The sequence below is a fragment of the Pempheris klunzingeri genome, chromosome 15, assembly GCF_042242105.1.
Source record: "Pempheris klunzingeri isolate RE-2024b chromosome 15, fPemKlu1.hap1, whole genome shotgun sequence".
Lineage (NCBI taxonomy): Eukaryota > Metazoa > Chordata > Actinopteri > Acropomatiformes > Pempheridae > Pempheris > Pempheris klunzingeri.
The window spans coordinates 13,328,436-13,349,677 of record NC_092026.1 but is presented as its reverse complement, the minus strand read 5'-3'; the positions used below and the strand labels follow the sequence as shown (position 1 = coordinate 13,349,677).

The 21,242-nt window shown below is 38.8% G+C and overlaps 1 protein-coding gene across 1 annotated transcript; it reads left to right on the top strand.

Moving 5' to 3' along the window:
* Positions 1-3,827: 3,827 nt before the first annotated feature.
* On the top strand, positions 3,828-21,242 carry LOC139213894 (macrophage mannose receptor 1-like). Its single transcript, XM_070844588.1, has 31 exons — positions 3,828-3,949; positions 4,400-4,756; positions 5,089-5,259; positions 5,517-5,672; positions 6,642-6,752; positions 7,234-7,371; positions 7,496-7,672; positions 8,556-8,710; positions 9,195-9,308; positions 9,633-9,748; positions 10,123-10,271; positions 10,368-10,567; positions 11,043-11,158; positions 11,549-11,621; positions 11,727-11,880; positions 13,263-13,301; positions 13,779-13,942; positions 14,067-14,128; positions 14,993-15,093; positions 15,172-15,314; positions 16,041-16,146; positions 16,332-16,459; positions 16,592-16,636; positions 16,752-16,854; positions 17,089-17,321; positions 17,597-17,759; positions 18,553-18,717; positions 18,949-19,065; positions 19,608-19,763; positions 19,904-19,933; positions 20,136-21,242. Exons 1-31 carry the CDS (start codon positions 3,877-3,879, stop codon positions 20,381-20,383), a joined length of 4,263 nt encoding a protein of 1,420 aa, XP_070700689.1. The 5' UTR covers positions 3,828-3,876; the 3' UTR covers positions 20,384-21,242.

The window sequence follows — 21,242 nt, the reverse complement described above, 5'->3', positions numbered from 1 at the left end:
GTCTGGAGAAAAATGATACAAGGCAAGAAAATCCACAGAAAAGGCAAGATCCATGAAGCATGACCACTACACAAATGATCAAATTAACACCTTGTGTCTGTATTATTGGAGTGCAACTTTTATTGCAACAAATGAGCTGTAGATGTGAGTTCTTATCGGTACACCTTCGCTTAAAGTCCACAGTGTACTCATTAAACTGCATTACATTTCCGCTGTGTGTCTTCATGACACTCAGTGCATACCTCACCTCCGTTACTCTAGCAAGGCAGAGCTCTAGTTTACAAGAACTAGCTAAAGTTACATTCTGCAGATGCTCCAGATGATGCAGAAGCCTAATTTTGTAGTCTTTGTGTAGGTAAATATGAATGCTTCTTAATTTTGACCTTCAGTAAACAAGCATCATGATGAAGTGAATATTATTCAGTGGATTATGGAGTACTGTCAGTTTTTGTTTTTTCTCATAAAAAGTCGGTATGATGTTAATTCAGGCATAAATCACTAACTGAATGAGTTTACCACAAATATCTATACCAAGGTGGGTAAACTCTCATTTCTGTAATACACTGTGAAGTAGTGAATGTGTTAATGGCCAAGCTCTACTGGATCTTATCTTTCTTAACTTTCCAACAGGAAGATAAAAATTCCAGGAAAATTAGATAAAGTACTCCATGTTCTAGTTTCAGTTCTGGGCAGTGAAATAGCAACTTATGATTATTAATCAACCATCAAACAACTCTTGGTAGTAGATAAGTATAGTATAGAAGGGCTCAAAACCTAAAAAAAAATCATAGCCATGACCCGAAACACTACATACTTGTACATATGAATAATGTTTGTAACATTTGGATTTTGGAACCTACAACTAACAACAAAGGCTGCTACTTTCCTGTCTATCCAGTAAACATGTCTTTCCTCTACCTGATGTCTGTCTGAGGTATCAGGTCACACCCGTTAGCTGTGCAGGCCAATAAAACTGACAGTGGCATCATCTCACAAACAGCGTGTTATCAAAAGGCCCTGACCAAAGGTTTGTGTATGTTCAGGAAATCACGGATCTAAAGATGAGCAGAATCAGTGATAACTATGTTAATGGGAGTGAGGGAAAACGCCAATGGCTGCATTCCACTAGGCCATCCCAGCATGCCACTTTTTGTGGTGGGGGAACTCAGAGGCGGAGGGTGTGATGGTTACAGGTAGTTGGGACACTGATTCAATCTTTTCACAGCTTTCAGGTGTTGACAGAACGTGCAGAGCCGTTTCATTCTGGGCTCAGTCACTACAAGCCACGAGAAATATGTGTTTATTACTCTGTATTGTTTTTTAATGCTCTTGGAGCACAAGGTGTTTTCTGTAAAAGCCACACAGAGCTGCCGATTCAAGTCATGTGTCACAAAATGGGTCGGTCAGGTTTGAGAGCACAGCCAATTTTCTAACACCTTTGTAACGACCTCTCTGAACAGAGCTCCTCGGACACTCAGTAAGCGGTCAGTAAGGTGAATTTCTTTCCCCTGGTCTGACTGGAAGACCTCTGCTCTGGGTTTCCACTCTTTTCTTTTGGTTTGTTATACAGTTAAGCAAAATAAGTAAGGTCCAGCATTGAACTGGGATGTGACAAATTAGAGGCTCGTCCAAGATAATCTGGTAAGGTGAAGGTGCAATTTGTCCCATTTTGTTTTACATAGTTGCTACGTTCTGTGACAACTGGAGATTTGTCAGTCAGTTTGTAGTCATTTGGTGTTTAGCAAGTCTCCGAAATTGCATGTCTTACGTGGGTTTTGGGGGAATAAGAGCTTTATTCTGGCTGTTTTGTGATTTAGGTGCATGGTTACTAGAGTTTTTGCACATGGAGGCTTTAAAAGTAGGCTCCAATAGTGACCTTATAAGGACTCTGACAGTAGCAGTGAAAGTAGGTAATGCTTTTATCCATCTGCTGCGTTCTGAAGGTATCTGCAGAATCTTCAAACCACGTTGTGACACCTTATCGAAACACTTATTATATTAAAAAAATTCACCATATTATTCCCATTGATCAAATTGAAAGTAAGCAATTTGCAGACATTTGCAATATTGAACTGGGACAAAGCTAGTAGGAAAGCCCAGTGTAAAACTGCACTAGTCCTACCTCAAGGCCTAATAAAAACAGTGCAGTCACAAAGGTTCATATTTCAGCACAGTCCTCCTCTCCAAAAAGGAGAATAGGCAAAGGGGAAGTGAGAATACAAAATGCTATGATAGATGTTAAAGATGAGATGGAAAACAAACCTCAACATCTGAATGCCTCTGCTCCCAAAACAGGATCTTGTGTTGCTACACTCAGGATGCACAAAATTTTCTCTTCATCAGCAACAGAACGATATCACTCTGCTCTAATAATCTCACAAGTACCACGTTGTGCCTCCTGAAAGCAATCATATGACAGTCTATCAGTGAATTAATGCCTTTAAGCCCCACATACATTGCTGCATGCTTGCTGACAAAACAAAAATCACATGCTTATTGCCGATTTCTTGCTAGGTGGTTGCACAACAGTTACTAAGGTATTTGCTTCTGGTATATTTAAGAAGTTGTGTGCTTGTTATGACGTCTGAAAGGTCAGTAGTGTTGCAGGAGGTTGCAGGGTTAAGATATTAGTTGCAAAAATGAGTGGGATTCACATTCCCCCTAATGTCTCATTCACAAAAAAGGATTACAAGTAGAAGGCTGTCTTTTGTCTCCCACAAGTCTCAAATTTGTGTGTTTTCATTGAGCAAGTAATTGAGGCAGTTATTTTCTCACGTTGCCACTATGCTGGTGCACGATGACGAAGTTCGTTTCCTGAGCAATGTGTTTCAATGCATCATTTTCATATTCAAGTCCATGTAGCTCCTTATAGTTACGTAACACAGAATTTGGACCAATGACCGTGACAGATTTATTTGAGGCACTTTTACAATGTTGGGTGGAGTAGAAAACAATTATGTGACTCTGTTTCAACAGAAAGTCAAAACAATTGATATAAGGTTCAACTCACAGGTAATGGAGTCTGTACGTGAAAACCTTCCATTCCAACCTAAATCCATTTATTCTGATTGGGAAATTAATAGTGTGACAGTACAGATACCATGGCTCAACAACAATCTAGAGTACTAATAGAGTCCTATAATAATAATATAGTGACAGATTTAATCAGACAAAGTGATCCAGCCTAAGTCCTCAGCACTGAACCATCCTGTCAGCGCTGTGTGAAGGAGAGCAGGTGGTTGCAACTTATCAAAATGCCAGCTACCTGGTTTTTAAATAATAAGATGGAGTGTTTGTTGATCATCTACTGGACTTATCAATAGACTACAGTAAACGGCAGAATTTAATTAAGAATTTGAAACAGCGATTGCTGCTGCTGTATAAACCTGCACTTATCGTCTCTTTCAATGTGAAATCTCCGTCTTTACTGTTTCAGAATACCCACGTCATCCCCAAACTTTTACATCAAAATGCAAAAGAGCGGGCAGGTAAGTCTGTTAGGGGGGATGCTGCACTGAACTACCGACTCTGATGAGTCATGTTCAGCATAAATCTCTTACACATCATTTTCTTCCAGGACAGGAAGTAAGTGGGGCCACTTTTTGCCGTTTCTGAAGTGTGACATCCGTGCAAGCAAGAAAGTGTGTCTTTGCAGGTCCTGCTCCTACTTCCCTCCCACCACCCCCCGTCGTTTTTTTTTTACCAGTAGCAAAATGTTGAAATGTGCCAATCTGAAACATGACACTTTCTCAATGAAAGGAAAAAAAACTGACTGTGTCCGTGGTATTAAGATTCCCTCCTTTTCATGTTCATGCTCATAAGTCCTCTGCTTGCAATGCACGGACAACATCTGCTGCTCTGAGACTTATCAGAAGAATGCTGACTCCAAGGATAACTCTAGCAGTATTTGTGCTCTTCATCCCAACATCTCACTGTTCACCTAAAAATGGTACAGTATGCACTCAAGCTTTCTGATGTGACATGTTGTGTATGTAAGGGCTTTGTTTCAGGCTTGTATTGTGGAAGATCATTTATTTTACTGAAAAAGTTATTTAGGTTCTCATTTGCTTCACCACAGCACGGTGGCCAAACTACTGCTACAGCTAGCTAACTAAAGCGTATTTCGTAAATGTCTGATTGTGATTCTAAATCAATTTGTCATTGTCAAAATGCACTGAAGCCCAAATTGAAAATGCATTCAATTTGGGCTTAATGAAGAACTGACACAAGTAAAGCAACAGAGTGTATTTCAAGGATGCTCTGAAAGCATCACTAGTCTGTCACAGTTGAACTGGAAATATTGTTTCGAAGAGAGAGGAGCTCCTGCTGAAAAGTACATTAAATAGTAAAATCAAATTAGATGTCTGCAATAAAAACACTTTTTTACATCTTTCTGCAGATTCCCCATTCTCACTAACGAACAAGGCCACTGGGTTTTGCTTGCTGAAAAGAACAACACGCTGCCTCGAGATCCGCTGGACGACCAGTGGTCGGCTTTTTGCTACCTCAAACAGAAAGTGTCTGGGAGTGCAGGGCAAAAGTGTGGGGAGTGAAATAAGCCTCTACGATTGTGATGACAAGAGTGACCTCCAAAAGTGGGAATGCAGGAATGACACACTGCTCGCCCTCAAAGGCCAACAGCTTTACATTGAAGTCAAATCTGATGAATCAATTGTTCTCTCTAAAACTGTCGGGCCGAATAACCACTTCACAATCACAGGGGCGTCCAATGGCGCTTGCTCGAGAACATACAGAGGTACAGTATAAAATCCTCTGCTTTGAAGTGAATAAACTTTGGAAACCTAAGGCTGGAGAACACAATACACGAGAAAATTAACTTTACTGAGACCAATCTGCTTTTAAACTGACTCACATATGATGATATCTTGATTTTTACTGGGTGAGTGTCAGCTGATGTAGATCGATGCATCAAGTTCATTCTCACTACATTTTGTGAAGATAAGAATAAATGATTTAGGTCTGCTGCAAAACCTTTTTTTGGCAAAACATGACATCTCTGCAGACTACTTAGCGACAGTTCAACGCATGAAGGTTTAAGTTGATGAACCTCTTTTTTTCCCCTTTCAGAACTTTATACCATTGAAGGGAATGCGTTTGGTAAGACCTGCATGTTTCCCTTCCAGTACAAAGACCGGTGGTTCGGAGACTGCACAACATACGACTCCAAAACAAAGCGCACTTGGTGTTCAGTTGGAACAAAATATGATCATGAACAGTGGGGATACTGCCCGACCACTTGTAAGTACTGCATTAAAGACTTAAACCTCACCACAGCAAGTAAGAATCATGCTGAGTGCACATGCCTGCACAGCATGCATCTCCAGACAGATTCTGTTGGTTTCAGAACACACATTAGATTACACTGCGAGTTGTCCTGACATCTTTGATGCTTAATACACAGCACACAACATGAGAGGTCACTTTTAGGTTACAGCAGTAAATTTAAATGTTTGAATGACTGAAAAAGTTTCCTATATTTCTGTGTTGATGCACAGCCACAGATCACTGGGCGAAAAACCTTGTAACAGGAGCGTATTACCAGCTGAACACTCAGTCAGTGCTGACTTGGTCTGAGGCTGACACTAGCTGCAAACAGCAGGGGGCCACCTTGGTCAGTATCACCGACCCCAGCCAGCAGGCTTATATGTCAGGTAAGATGCCACCTGGTGGACCTTTGTTGGTACTGAGACAGGTACACACTGACCCAACATAGAGGGATTGGATTATACAAAAATATCAATAATTACTTATATCTCATGGATTAAAGATGTTTCATTATTAATCAAAAGACTAAAATTTAGGTTAAGATTTTCAACAATAGCTATTTAAACTGCTGTTTAAAGCGTCTGTTTTGATGTAGAAATGTCTTAAAGATACACAATCTTTTTCTTTAAAATACACATGTAAAATGTTTAACCAGCTGAGACTTGTTGATGATTTAACTTCTTCACTGAGCATTTTTCCATGTCTTGGGAGTTTCCAATATGAAATAAGGCATTGTGCTGCACATACAAGCCTCTACATTTCTAGAAAACTCTTGAATTTAGCTAATTTGGATTTGAAGTAGCTGAAATAATATTAATCACTGAATAATAGAAACAAAAATGTAGCTCTGTTTAAGTAAAAACAACAACAAAAACAGTAAATCATAGATGAAATGACACCCAGTTACTGTTTGCACCCGTCCCTGTCAACTTGATCAGGCTACACTATAAGAGCTTTGTAGTGTGGGTGTGTCCATAAATTACCCTTTAACCTTTAAGATACCAGTTATTTCAGGAAAAGGAGCTCCAGAACCTTTAGCTCAACCCAGTATTTCCATAAATGATGAGTCCATGGATCATTGTGACACAGTGAGCGCAGAGGAGAGAGAGCAATCTATTTGTTCAGGAGTGATATGAAACCTCTGCACTTCAGTTACAAATCTGAGGTCTAATCCGACCTAAAGAGTCCCGCAAGTCATCCTCATTTACTTGTGCTTGTTTGACTGATTTCAGTCCTTTTGCTGACTTGTTATCAAGCAGCAAAAAGGAGGAACAATTTGGAAAAGAGGAATTTCTTTACTCTGTCCTTTTCCTTTTTTGTCCCTCTCAACCCCACAAACACACATAAACACACAGCACTACTGGCGTCAGGCAAACACAAACTTTGGATCGGGCTGGTCCTGGACCCAGAACATGGATGGCAGTGGTCTGATTCGAAGCCCTTTCGTTATCTGAGATGGACCCCGGGTAAGTGTGCACTTTTAGCAGTGACCCAATAACACCTGAGCAATACAGATGCTTACTAACAAGACTTGCTGGTGGACAAGAACTGGAGCAATCAGCAGCTAAAGAGTCAAACGTTTCCTCAGAGGTTGGTGGAGACCAAAAACAGAGATAAAAGGAGAGTGAATATTTGGCAGAAACAGCAATTTGCTTTAAATGTTGCTTTGTATCTGCTAGATGTGAAAATGTGTTTTTCATCTTTCTATGTAATTCTAACTTTTTCTTATCAATTCTCATTTGTTTCGATTATATGAAATGATGATGATGATTTTAGATTTTTAAGAACACAAAGCTTTCTTGGTCAATTTCTCTTAAACAGTAATATAAATGCTGCATTTTATTCATATTTGAAACTACAAGTCCAACAAATGATTTTATGTCAAATGTTATAACTGATGTGAAATTCATTGCAAGGAATCTATGTTCAATCATCATCTGGTTTTAGGAAATCCACTTCCTAATCCAGGACACAACTGTGCATTTCTTGACTCTTCTGGGCAGCACACTTGGCAAAGTTCATCCTGCGCCAAGAAACTGGGATACATCTGCTACAAAGACGGGGCCCCGCCAACACATCCACAAAGTACAGAAAAATATTCTACTTTACTCTTCTCTCCTCTGGCTACTGTGGTCTTTCTTTATGTGACTCATTCACTGTATGATATCAGTCATTCAATCCTAAATGTCTTTGTTCTTGTCGTCATCAGTTGAGCAAGGATTTTGTTCAAGCCCTTGGATTCCCTACAATGGCCACTGCTTCTACCTTCTGCGCACTCCTCAAACATGGACTGATGCTCAGAGGGAGTGCCGTAAAGAAGAAGGGGACCTAGTGAGCATTCGTAATGTGGAGGACCAAAGCTTTGTCATCTCTCAACTTGGATACGGTATGTGAAGGCAAGAGAAATGAAGGAGTCCTCGAACAACTGAGACTGTGCTGCTGCTTTTGCTGTAGACTGATTTTAAAATGTTATCTTTATTTTTTTGTATCAAAATACAAAGAACTAAATATTTCTGACTAGGAAGGAACAAATCTTATTCATTTTTAAGTAAGATTAAGGTTACTTACTCATCCAGGGGAAAATTAGGTACAAGGACAAGTCACATTCTCACCTCCAGTCCACTGCATGCCTCATGCCTGCATTCCTTAAACTGGCCCTATGGAAAGGATAAGACTTTTTAAAATATGATCAGGGAGTCAAAAACATTTATTTATTTGTTTGTTTTCTGATTATTTGGTGGTCCACAGAAGACAGTAAATACGTGGAAAAGAGGATAAAATACAGTCTATCTAATGAAATGACTACATAAGCTAGTCCAGTACACTAAAATTGCACAATAGTCCATTTTATCTATAAAGCACCAATTCATGACAAATAAGACCTTAAAGAAACATTTTATACAGAGCAGGTCGAGACCAAACCAAATTCATGAATCCCCACATGACACTACCCTAATCCAAGGAGGAAAAACTCCCCTTACCCTAACAGGTAGAAACCTTGAACAGAACCCAACAAAGGGGTGGATGGAGGGAGAGAAGGAAAACAATTACTATAATAGCAAATAGCAATTAGAATGTGACCAATAATGAATAATGACTAATAATTAATAATAGTAATAGTTGCAGGTCCACATTCAGGCCTATTGTTCATATTTACCAATGTTCAGATGGTATCAATAACTCCATTCATTTGTGTAAAGCATGTTAACAGTGTGAAATTTTAGCCAGAGGTTGATTCGAGGTACATTCTTCACTGTCCTTGTCTGCAGCGGCCACTGATGAGCTTTGGATCGGACTGAATGACAGGAAGACAGAGGGGCTGTTTGACTGGAATGACCAATCAGCTGTCAGCTTCACCAGCTGGGAGTTTGGGAAACCTGCCGTCTCTACTGATGCAGACGACTGTGTTCTCATCAAGGGAGAGGTAAGAAGCGCCAGTTAAAGCCTCTTATCCAAGCGTGTATGTCTGGACATGTTACATATAGAGAGGGAATATTCAACTGCATTACCACCAGAAAAAAAAAAAAAGAAAACAAGGCAAAAATCACTTTTGTGCAACATATGTTATGATGTAAATTTACAAGTGGCTGTAAATCCTTGCAAATATGCACAGGTTATTATGCCGTTTGTGACAAGTTCTGGGTCATAAAAGACCAAATAAAACACATGGCAGGAAAATACTAAATATAACAAAGTCCAACAAGAATACTTAACAGTCTAAGAACAAATCAGTGATTTGCACACAATTTTTCTTTTTTTCCCTCCTATTTCTCTATGATTCTTTGAAAATATTCTCCAGAGAAAATAAAAAATAATTTAAGAGTATATGAAGTCTATTCACCCAGTACATTTGCTCTACAAGCATGCTGTGTTTTACAGTGTTTTTTTGTTTTTTTTTGTTCTCGCAGAATGGGAACTGGGCGGATCACTTTTGTGATGAGAAACACGGCTTCATCTGTATGAAGCAGAGTACCACTGAACCCACCGGAGTTGAATCAGATCCGAATTTAGGCTGCAAAACAGTGAGTGAAGTTTACATGTAATCTATGAACCAAATATCCGACCTTCATAAGCATCTGGATAATTAGTTCGTATGATTAAAACCCCAGAAATTAGTTGCTTGGGCAGTAACTGGTGCAATATCACATTCACTTGGAGGTCAGTTAAGCATGTCTCTCATATAGATTTTGCATCTGAGGCAGGTTAATTAGTAACAAATAATAATACAATTTCACGCTTTGCTTCTAAAACAATTTTTGGTGAATTGCCGATAAACGTCTTCTAACAAAATGGTCATGTAGTACTTATCGTATTATTATTACTTATCATCTCTTGGTTTCCTACAGGGTTGGAAAAGACATGGCTCATACTGCTACTTTTTAGGAACAGAGACAAAGACGTTTGATGAAGCCAAAGATGACTGCAAGAGCTCAGGCTCCTACTTAGCTGATGTCTCTAATGGGTAAGAAGTCGTGATGATGCTGACACTGTAACAGCTGTGCGTGCACTATACAGCAGTGGTTCTCAACCTTTCTGGTGCCAAGGACCCCCAGAGTGACACAAATCAGGCTGTGGACCTGGATTTAATATGATGTAGACTCAGGGATCTGGTCTGACAGGATTTAGTTACTCCATAGTCTGTAGTGGCAGATTAACAGTGAAGAGAGTGAAGCCTTTGATCTGAATAGGGCTAATATCTTGCTAATGAAATAATAATGAAATTAAAGTATTCCCCATTTTTCTGACAACCCCTGGAGTTGAGAACCTCTGCTATAAAGTATATTTTATTTAATGCAATGAGAAAAAATATATATGTACCTGTGTAAATACTTCCAGGGTGGATAACGCCTTCCTTGTCAGCTTGGTGGGGTTAAGACCAGAGAAACACTTCTGGCTGGGCCTCTCAAACCAGAAAAACATCGATGTATTTGTGTGGACCAACACAGACACAGTGACATTTACTCACTGGAACGCTGAAATGCCAGGTATGAAAAAAGATGCAATTCCACCTCGAAAACAGAGGGCCTGAGCAGCAGCTCCACAATTTACATTTGACCATTTCTAACCCTCAACGACTCAAGGTTACCAACAGGGCTGCGTTGCCATGACAACTGGGATTTTGGCCGGACTGTGGGATCTGCTGCCCTGCACCAATAAGGAGAAATACATCTGCAAACACCTGGCAGATGGCGCAGTTTTGACCGTTGCACCACCAACTCAATCTCCCGCCAAGTGTGCGGAGGGTTGGCTTCAAGTGGGAACAAGACACATGTGCTCTAAGGTACATGCAGCGGTCGACCTCAGCTAAATACAAATACAAAAAACATGTTACCCGCTAACACTGACAATATAAGAGGCACTTTAGCTGCACTGTGTCCTTCCACAATCACCATGATCATATCAAACATGACCAGTCAGGCTACTGCAGGCAGCTCACATGATGCAAACGCACTAACTGTGGAATGCTGCAGCATTTTGTATCCAAGACCACGACAATGTTTTTCCTATCACGCAAAACTAATCATGTTAATCATGACGTGATAAAAAAACATGATTCAGCTATAATTCATAATTAATACATTTATACCATTTATACCAACGTATCAAGTAACAATGTGTATGGAAGAACCTACAGTCACCTGAATGTATGACTCATATGACCCATTTTTAAACCTGCAGTAACTGAAATAGATAAACGTTTTCTCTCAATAATATATGAATCTGTTCCAAAACAATGAATATGTCTCGTGTACTAGTTCTTTACAGGGCCTCGATCAAATGAGAAGACCTGGTATGAGGCCAGGGATTACTGCAGGGCCATCGGAGGAGACCTGCTTAGCATCCACAGATCGACTGAGCTACGAGTTGGACGGTATGCGTTGGTTTAAATCAATTTTCACTCAAAGTTGCCACCTGGTTTTTATGCCTACAAAAAATACATAATTCTTGCAGCATTATAGATGTCACCCGCTGACATATACTATTAGACCGATCTGTATGTAAGAGGATTGTAAAACACAAAAACTGGTAACACATAATGACACATTTAATATATAAAAAGTAAAATGAGAGAGAATAAAATATTTACTCTATTAATTGACTTGAGGACTGTATTGTTCCTAAATGTAGGACAAGTTCAGTTTTTTTGATGAAGTTTATTTGTTTGCATGACTCTTAAAATGTTTGGGCTGTATCCACATGGATGAATGAATAAACGCATCATTTACATAAATGGAATGTATTTGCTTTTGGTGTATTGCAGACATGGAAGAGCCTGGATTGGACTTCACGCTCCTGACCCGAGCACTGGTTATGTATGGAGTGATGGATCCCCGGTTAGTTAACTGTGTTCAAATCATGCAATCCTGTTTTTATCTATACATCCATCTTTCTACCCATTTATCCACCTACATTTCTCTTTTGTTTCTGTTTCTTCACAGTTAAACTTCCAACACTGGCAGGAAGGAGAGCCAAACAATTTCAACAATGCAGAATCTTGTGCTGAATTCAGGATGTATAACTGGGATGGGTCCGGGTCTTGGAATGATGTGCACTGTGAGAGTTACAATGACTGGCTGTGTCAGATCCGCGCAGGTACAGTTGAAAAGATATGTACTGAATCCTTACCCTTTGTCTCTTCCGAAGAGACAAAGAAGAGAGTAATTTTTAACCTTCAACCAGGAAAAACTGACTGGAGCATGCATGCTCTTTCATGCTCAGTTCCAGATTCAGTGGGGAAGTGATTGCCTTCTCCCAAGGTGCAAAGCTTCCCACAAGCCACGTCGTAATCACAATCACATCTCCAGCAACAGCGATTAACAGCTGATGTGATCTGAAAAAGTAGCAAGTTACAAAAATAATTGATTTTATGAAGTGAAATTAATTTAAAAAAGGTCCTATATTGTGCAAAATACATTTTTAAAAATGTTTTTTCAACATAAATGTGTCACCAGTGTGCCTAGAGACAATCCCCTCTCTTTCTCTCCAGCTCCATCTTTCAGTAAATGTGCATGAAAACATGCCAACTGTTCCAACTCAATGAAAACCTCCTGAATCCACCTTTCTGTCCTCCATTCTTTTGTCACTAATGCCAGCTCCCGGTAACATGTTGATGTTGAAGGCAAGAGCAAAGCATGCAGCTTGTTCTGTAAAATGGAGCATTCAGACAGAGGCTCCTTACAACATAAGGAATGTGCGATGAGGAATTAGAGAACTATATTAAAGCATTACAGTGTAGGAATTGTACTGTAGCCATAGACTGTATATAAGAAGTGGGCATAGCCACAGTGATGTCACCCATTGGCTTGTGGACTGCCGTTTCGAAGCCTTTAGTTGAAGCAGAGTCGCCCACTGCAGAGCATTAGAAAGAATGCAGGTTTACGGCACTTCTGCATTGGCTTCACTTCTCTGACCCTTCTCAGATAGTCACTGGATAAGTTAAGATTAACGTAAATAAAACCATCATGTTCAATGCTGAAAATCCTACAGCTATGACTCATCACCACCAGCAGTATCTTTCCTGATGATGCCACATAGGTACTAAACTTTCTTAAACTACTAGGCACTTTTGCCTTCAGTTTAATTTTCATAAAGTAAACCATGTTTAGCTGGACTGACTTTAACAGTCAAGTCTTTGCTGATCAGTGTTTGCTGACCATTGTCTTTTAACCTGTGCACAAAAAGGGCTACAAATCCCACACTGTCTACCTAATACAGACATGAACTCCCTCAAGCATCCTTAAAGCTGAAAGGCATGTTTTCTACAATGCTAAAGGGTACTGTAAACCTACCCTACACCTATATAAAATCAAAAAGCAAGTATTTCTTACAATGGAAATGATTTATCTTTGGACAAGCAAGGTCAGGTTATCAAATACTTACTAATGAGACCAACAGAGGTCCTCTACGTATACAGTCTGTTTGCTCTGCTAGTTTTCTCTCTGCATGAAACTGATACTTGTTTTGTGGCCTTACAGGAGTGACTCCAAAACCACCTCCAAATAATACTGCAGTGGGTAGGTTAACACTGTACAGCCACACACGCACATGTGCGCATGGTGATGAAAACATAAAATGCAGGCTGATAACATTGAGTATCACTTCAGTCACATGTAACCCTTTTTGACATGTTTAAGTAGTAGCTGAAAAGTCAACATTTACTATTTACTGTTTAATGTTTTGCTGATTCTTAATAATAAATCTGAATAAAATGAAAAAAAATCTTGTGGAGATAGAAATTCATTAAATTTAATAAATCTCAGGCAACACAGAGTCACAAACAGTGAAACTGTGAACAATCAAAGTTCACTTTTCCATTAGTCTGGTGATTTAGAAGTCTGAATTCAGGTGTATTTCTACCTAGTACCAAAATTTCATCATCTAATCTTCATTAGACAGACATTAAAAGAGTAAGCTGCAAAAGATTTACAGTAACAGAAGGAAAACCTCAAACTAAGCTGTTAAAATGCAGTATGTTTCTACACCCTTTGCAGACCACAACTTAACTTCAGATGGGTGGCTTCAGTGGAGAGGGAAACAATACCTTATTAATGAAAACTCAATGTCCATGGAGGACGCTCGTCACTTCTGTCAGCAGAGGCACGGTGACTTGGTGTCCATCACCAGCCGCGATGAAAACATTTTCTTATGGAAACAGGTAGGTATTTTTCTGTTAGCCGAACAACACATTCAAATTTTGCACATATTGAAAGAGAGTTTACTAACTAGTAAATAATAACCAACAACTAATTAATCTTATGTGCGTGCGTGTGTTTTCACAGATTTCCAGAAGCTATGGGAACTTCTATATAGGTTTGTCAGTGGATCTTGATGGGTCATATTTGTGAGTATCAATGAGTGTCATAAAATGTACGGAGTCTTAAGTCTGAAGGATGATAAATTCTACAGACAGAGACAGATGCGATGGCTGAATGGCTTTTGATAAGATAAGATAAGATGGACTTTATTGATCCCCCATCGGGGGAAATTTACATGTTACAGCAGCAACAAAGGCAGGGGCAACAAAAGCAGGACTTTACAGGATACCTGTGTGTAACCTGGGGTCAAAATAGATTTCTTTATCAACAGACTCAGGTAGCTTCTAAATTTCAGTTTTCCTTTACAAATATCAGTTTTCATTTGCAGCTTGGTTAGATTTAAGCACCAAAACTTACTTTAGGAAAAGATTGCGGTTTGGATTGAAATAATGAGTCAAATACCAATATAAAAAATAGGGCACATTTAACACTGTTAATACCATATGGGTGAGTGCTCGATTCTGATTTGAGGTGTGAACAACGTGTCCATTGCACATTGGCTGATCTACCGAAGGTGCAAATAGCACTGTTGGCGACTGACAGCCAGGTGCAAATAGCATCTGCCTAAAATGTAATACAGTTCACTAATCATTCACTCGTATGAAGTTTTGTTGCGCACTATTCATTTTGTTTCATCCTGGTCAGCTAGATAAATATTAGTGTGACATACTTATCACCATTTTAAAGCTCCAGTTTGATTTCACAAGAATTCTTTCTTGATTTTTAGTGTTTTTTTTTACTTGTCAGGCAACATTTATTGTCACACCTACTGTTTATTTTACTGTTTGTTATTTATCACGCAAAACAGCAACACGATGGATAAAATGTCAATGATATTATTTTTTACATGATTACATGTTATAATTCAACATATCTGTGTGTGCTTTAAGGTGGATGGATGGCTCTTCAGTCGGGTTACAAAGATGGGATGAAAATCAACCTAAAACTGACACCTTTGATGAGAATTGTGTAACTTTGACCTATTACATGGGTGGGTACAAATTAAACAAATTATCAAAAAAGTATTGCTGGTGAAATTTTACTCATTCGATCTTTGCTGTACTTGCAGGCTTCTGGCGTACTTGCAATTGTGGTCAAGAGTATCAGTCCTTCTGTAAACGAGGAGGCTCACAACCTGCCAACACCACTGCAGCCCCCACAGTTCCTCCTAAAGGCAACTGCCCACTCAAGTGGACCAAATTTGACTCAAAGGTTAGAAATCACCTCTCGTTCAAATGCGGAAGTGCTCCAGTCCAAAACCCTCTTAAAATGTCAGATCTTGAGCTTTTAATCGTTCTGTCACGTGGTGCTGGTCTGATCAACTGTTCAGCTTTAACACACGACATGCCATACTTTATGCAGGTGTTGTAATTATTGGTGTATCACAGGAAAATAAAGGCTTTCAGTTTCATTTGGAAACCCATGCATAAATGGCATGAATGGCATCACAGGAAACTCAGTTACTGTAATGCCAAATTGCCCAGTTATACTTTCTATATTTCAATTATACTTTATACTTTTGACTCCAATATAGAGGAGATGCATCTTTGAAAATATATGACGCAAAAGCAAATGAAAACACAGGAAAGCACCAGTGATTCTCATTTGATCAATTTAGTAATTTAAGAAAGTTAAGAAAAGAAGAAAAGATGAAAATTCTAAGGTAAAAAATACCATCTACTCTTACATTAAAAGTTGTTTAAAAGAGAACGCAATACAGATAAGGTCATCAGAAGAAACAACAAAAATATGGTGTATATCGCTAGCTTTTGTAAATGCAGTCTAGTTCTCTTTTAAATAGATGTAGGTGACAACGATGGAGTTGATAAATACTGAGAAACGGACAAGTTTTTAAGATCAGATGGCATCAAAGCTTAATGAAAGAAAGCTAGCATTCGTTTGTAGAGTGAAAAATCAGCAGTTCATCTCTTATCCTAGTGTTACAGTATCATTACCAGCCGTGCAGTCACCTGGGAGGAAGCAAGGAGACAGTGCATTACCATGGGAGGCACTTTAGTCTCAATTCCCACAAGGCGTGTGCAAGGTGTGTTCCTGTTTTTGCATATATCTTCCATGGGTTTCTGTATGTATAACCATAATCATATATAGCTGGGAGAAAGCTAGATGAAATGTTTTATCATCATTTTGTGAAAAATGTCGATGTACTGTAAATCAAACCTTTGTAAATATTATTTATTGATGTTTAACTTCTACCCTTGAAATTTTCAGCATTTTTGATCACCAAAATGGCTGAAGGTACAACCGCAGACCTTTGGATCGGTTTGAATAGTTTAAAACAAGATCAATATTTCTGGACTGATGGGAAAAAAAGGCAATACACCAACTGGGGTTATTCTGTAAGTCCACACAATCTATGGTATAGATCTAATATTTTATCTCACACACACACACACACACACACACACACACACACAGATTAAAGATAAATAAAATTGTTTGATTTGAAAAATCTTGTTGCTGCTTTTTAGATATATCGACGTCGTCCGGGGACCTTTTATCAACAATGGAATGAGGTAACATTTTCAGTACTGACTTTACCACAAGCCAACACTGCTGCTAATTTAAACCAGCTAGCATTTGTTTTAAGATGTGCTCATAAACACTTCAAATGTCCGTCCAAATGACCAGGAAAACTGTGTCGTGATAACCAGCAGTACTGTCCTTGGCACCGGTAAATGGTTGATGAAATCCTGCAATGACACCAATGGATTCATCTGTCATAGAAAACTTGGTGAGTTCATACCTTTTCTCTTTTAGAAATGCCTGAGGCTTGAAATGAATCATGTCGTTTAAGTAGAGAAGCCTACATACTGTATGTCTTACACTACAACCCCAAATTGCAATTGGTGTAGAGCATGCTTCACTGTGCGCCATTTTGAAAATGAAATGTAAATAATGGGATAAATCGTACAGTTACTGTGACAATAATAACTATCGGTAATTTCTTAACCTCTCCTGCCAACAGACACAAGCATGAAGCCTCAACCAGAACCAACAATTCCTGAAATCTATGTACCAGTGGGAAATGACAGCATCAAGGTTGAGACTAAAAATCTGACCTGGGAAGATGCCAAGAAAGCCTGTGAAGCTGAAAAAGCCAACCTGGCAAGCCTGCGAAACGAGTGGACACAGGCCTACGTCGAGCTGATGGCAATGAATCTCAAAGCTCCTGTTTGGATTGGACTAAACAAACAACAGGTAGAACCATCTGACATTACTGTACTGTGGCACAAAAACTCCTACGGGCTCATTCCAAGGAAAATTTAGACCAAAAAAAAATCCGTTAGTAGTATTTTCATTTACAAATGACTAGTTTACTATTAATCAATTTCTCTTAAACAACCACTGTGCTGTTAAATAGAGGTGAGCCTTTTGTCAGTTCGGCACACCTTAAAACTTAAAATGTTACATTTTACTAGCACACTGAATTAAATTGAACACAAATTTGAAATCTGATCCGTTCCTGCTTTCAGACTGGTTATTTTAAGTATATTGATGGCTGGCACCTGACCTTTGCTAGCTGGGCCGAGGGTGAACCACGCAGTGCCCAACCTTGTGTGTACGTGGATGTGGATGGAAAATGGAAGACTGCCTTCTGCAATCGGACCATGAACAGTGTTTGCATGCAGTCTACAGGTGTGATAGTAGCAGGAAATGTAAATGAAAACTGTCTATACGTCAACCACTGTGGTTTTAAGTGATTATACTGTAATATACTTTATTTTGCTTGTACTTTGGATATACTGTGTTTCAGATGTTAGTTTGTTAACCTAGCCCTGATCCATGACTGAACATTATGCTCCTGCTGTTCTATATAGTATAAGTATAGTAAGTATATAAGTATAAATATAGCCCAACAGATAGTAATTCTTTTTACACAAACAGTCTTTCCTTGAGATTTTTTTTTTTTTTTTTAAAGAACTGTGACCAAGATAGCGAGAAATTTTACATCATAAAAAGACTTGTCAGTGCCTCCTGGTGGCCATACTGTGTGAATGTGACACTGTATCAAAATTACCTCAAACTCAATTCAGCATTTGTATAATTATCAGCGATTTTTTTATATTTGTCTGTCAACATATAGAGAGATAAAAACATGATGGCAGAAAGCCATATTTCAACAGTCAACACTCGTTCTGTAAACTAACCATGAGCTCCGAAAAACAGTCCTGTTTTCATCTTTGTGCCAGTGCTGTTTTCAGATAATCAAATTGGGTTTTTAATCATTTAGCCAAAGAAGGGGACAATTTCTCTCAAGCCACAAAGAAATACCTAATTCTTCAATTTATCTCAAAAATAAAAAAAAAATAATACAATTTGAGATAATTATTCCAATAATCAAGAGTTGGAGAAAATCTAAGTCTTAAGTTCACTCCATTGAACAGTCACAGTATGACACTGTATAATTACTTGTTTCTGTTACTCACAGATGTGGCACCAACAGAGTCAACTAACTTCCCAGGAATTTGCCCTGAGGAGACGAATGTGGAATACCACCAGAGTTATTCCTGGCTGCCATTTAAAGGCCATTGCTATTTGTTTGTCACAGAAGAAATCGAATGGGCAGATGCAGCTAGTAGCTGTGTAAGGCATGGTAAGAGACACTCCGTTCATAATAATAATAATAATAATTATTTATATAGCACCTTTCAAAAAACCCAAGGACGCTTTACAGACAAACAAAACAATACATAGAAAATTAGACAATTTTAGATTTAGCCGAGTGTGTAAAGTTAACTGCTGTTAATAAAAACGAATAAAGAGCATCTAGAAATTTGTGTTTCGTAACTGTTACGATCAGACTTTTATTTATTTTGTCATGAAGGGGGAATCCTGGCCAGCATTGAAGATCCCGAGGAGCAACAGTTCATTAAAAGCAATGTGGAATTATTTCAAGATAGCCACAGCGCTTTCTGGGTGGGCCTGTATAAAACTCATAAAGGTATCCTTACACTCTTCGCCTGTGCATGAAAAAATATTTTCAAGGATAAACTGTACTTAAAAGGTGCCCTGTGGAGTTTTCTTGTAAAAGAACAAAAATTGTGTTTAAATCCATTGTTACCCACTAAAAAACATTGTGTGTATCCTCTCAATCTATCAAACCTACTCAATAGATTTCTTTCCTCATAAAACATTTGCAAAGCCGATTTTATCGAATATTATTGAAATCTGTTTATGCTTGTTGTCTTGCAGTATTCCTCTTCACTGGTGCATTTCTGAATATCATGGCATGTATGGCCATCGGTCGATCAACGCAATAATGTGAAAAACAGAATTCATTTAAGAAAATAGCTCAAATTCACTATTTTAAAACTGTGTTTACTAGATGTTGCCCTTTCTTAATTCTAGTTATTTTCAAATGCACCGACAGGACTATCATAGTGGACAAATGGGCAAAATACAGCTACACAATGGCATCAAAAGGTTATTTGGCAAACTGCCAAAGTGAAAATAGTGACACACTGAGTTTCTGTTCGGCCCTAGGGACATGGAAGTGGTTGGATAAAACAGTAGTGGACTACACCAACTGGGCTCCAGATGAGCCTCAGTACGACTACGGAGAGATCGGAACCACAGATGGGATGTGGAAGTCAGGTCGCAGATGGCACGACAGAGCGTACATCTGTGAAACACCCAAAGGTAACGTCATCATACCCATGTAGTTTCCAGGGGAACTTAGACCTGGATGTAAGGATGGAGGTAGAGCAGATGAAATTATATATTTATATTACCTGAAAGAGATAAGTTATCTAAGTTTTGTTCCCTTCTTTGCCCAACAGTGATGCCCATAGACTCAGGATCAAAAGCTGGTAAGTTGCACTTTTGTACATCTTTAAGTTGTGTAGTATTTAAATTATTTAATAATACTTGAAAAGATATTACATGTAGTCTAGCATTGACAGTTAAACTAATCAGTGAAATAAAATCAAAAGTAAGCTCCTTTATATTTGAAGTAAAAATTTGTTTTGAATCATTTTGACTGACCAACATCCACTTCCTGAATCTGTGCAGAGCCTCACGGTGGTCAGGACCCTCGCAGTCGTGTTCACACGAGTTTGATAGTTGTGCTGATCATTATTATCACGTCTGTGCTGATGGTCATAGCATTCTTCCTCTACAAGAAGTCTCCTCGTCCCTTACCCACCTTCGACAATCCACTCTACTTCGATAGTGAGCGATCCCAGCCCGATGTGGTCGATACGAATAAACTGATAGAGAATGCAGAGGAAATAAACTCTGAGCCTATTATAACTCTGTGATTTATAAAGTAGCAGAATGTACACATACACTTACTGTACTGTATTCCAGACTGATGTATTACACCGTGATGCTTCATTAGTGTTTTGGCAGTTTTTTGTTGTTGTTTTTTTTTTTTTTTAACTATATTCAGTATATATTCTGCTCGTTATTTAACAATATGTTACTAAGTGTGAGTTTCAGTGTCGTTGGCAAAGTCTGACCTCATGGAACAGAACAATTTAGGCTCTAGGATGTCTCAATGGGAATGATTGGTTATTGATTTTTTCTTTTTATCTATGATTGAGTGTATATAATTCTTACATGTTATGCTGATGCTCACTTGATGCTGTTCATTGTTTGTACTGTTGAAATGTGTAAAAATCTAACTGCCTGTCACTGTTAAATGAACATTAAACTTGGCACTAAACCATAAATCGTCATATAGTATCTTATGAAATAAAATAACACGAGGGACTGTTCACTTCCCATCATCCTTCCTTTCTACAGTAGTTGGCAGCCAGCCAGCTGTGATCTTTATTATGAAGCCACTGGGGGTGTCCGCCACCCCTCCTGTTGCCTGACAAGCCATGTTTATAATCCACAGTAAACACATCCATTCAAGCAGCATTCATTCAATTGCAGGGTGTGACAATGAGATGGCCCTTCCATCACAAAAGAACATTCACATAAACCAGTGCATCATGGCCCGCAGTGCACTGCAGAGTCGTGTGTGTTTCTGTTTGGTTTCCCAGACTGACAGAAGTTACTGGGACTTTGTCATCCATCTAGCTGTCAATAATTAAAGATATCTGTAACTGCATAAACTCTGATTTTACTCACATTTCACTTTGACTGACATTAAAGAGAAAAACAATCTCA

Excerpts from the sequence above, each read along its gene's own strand:
- LOC139213894 (XM_070844588.1), top strand. The coding sequence starts at position 3,877 with ATGCTGACTCCAAGGATAACTCTAGCAGTATTTGTGCTCTTCATCCCA. Across the intron at positions 13,943-14,066 it reads ACATTTTCTTATGGAAACAG|ATTTCCAGAAGCTATGGGAA; the intron begins GTAGGTATTTTT and ends GTGTTTTCACAG. Across the intron at positions 19,764-19,903 it reads CATCTGTGAAACACCCAAAG|TGATGCCCATAGACTCAGGA; the intron begins GTAACGTCATCA and ends TTTGCCCAACAG.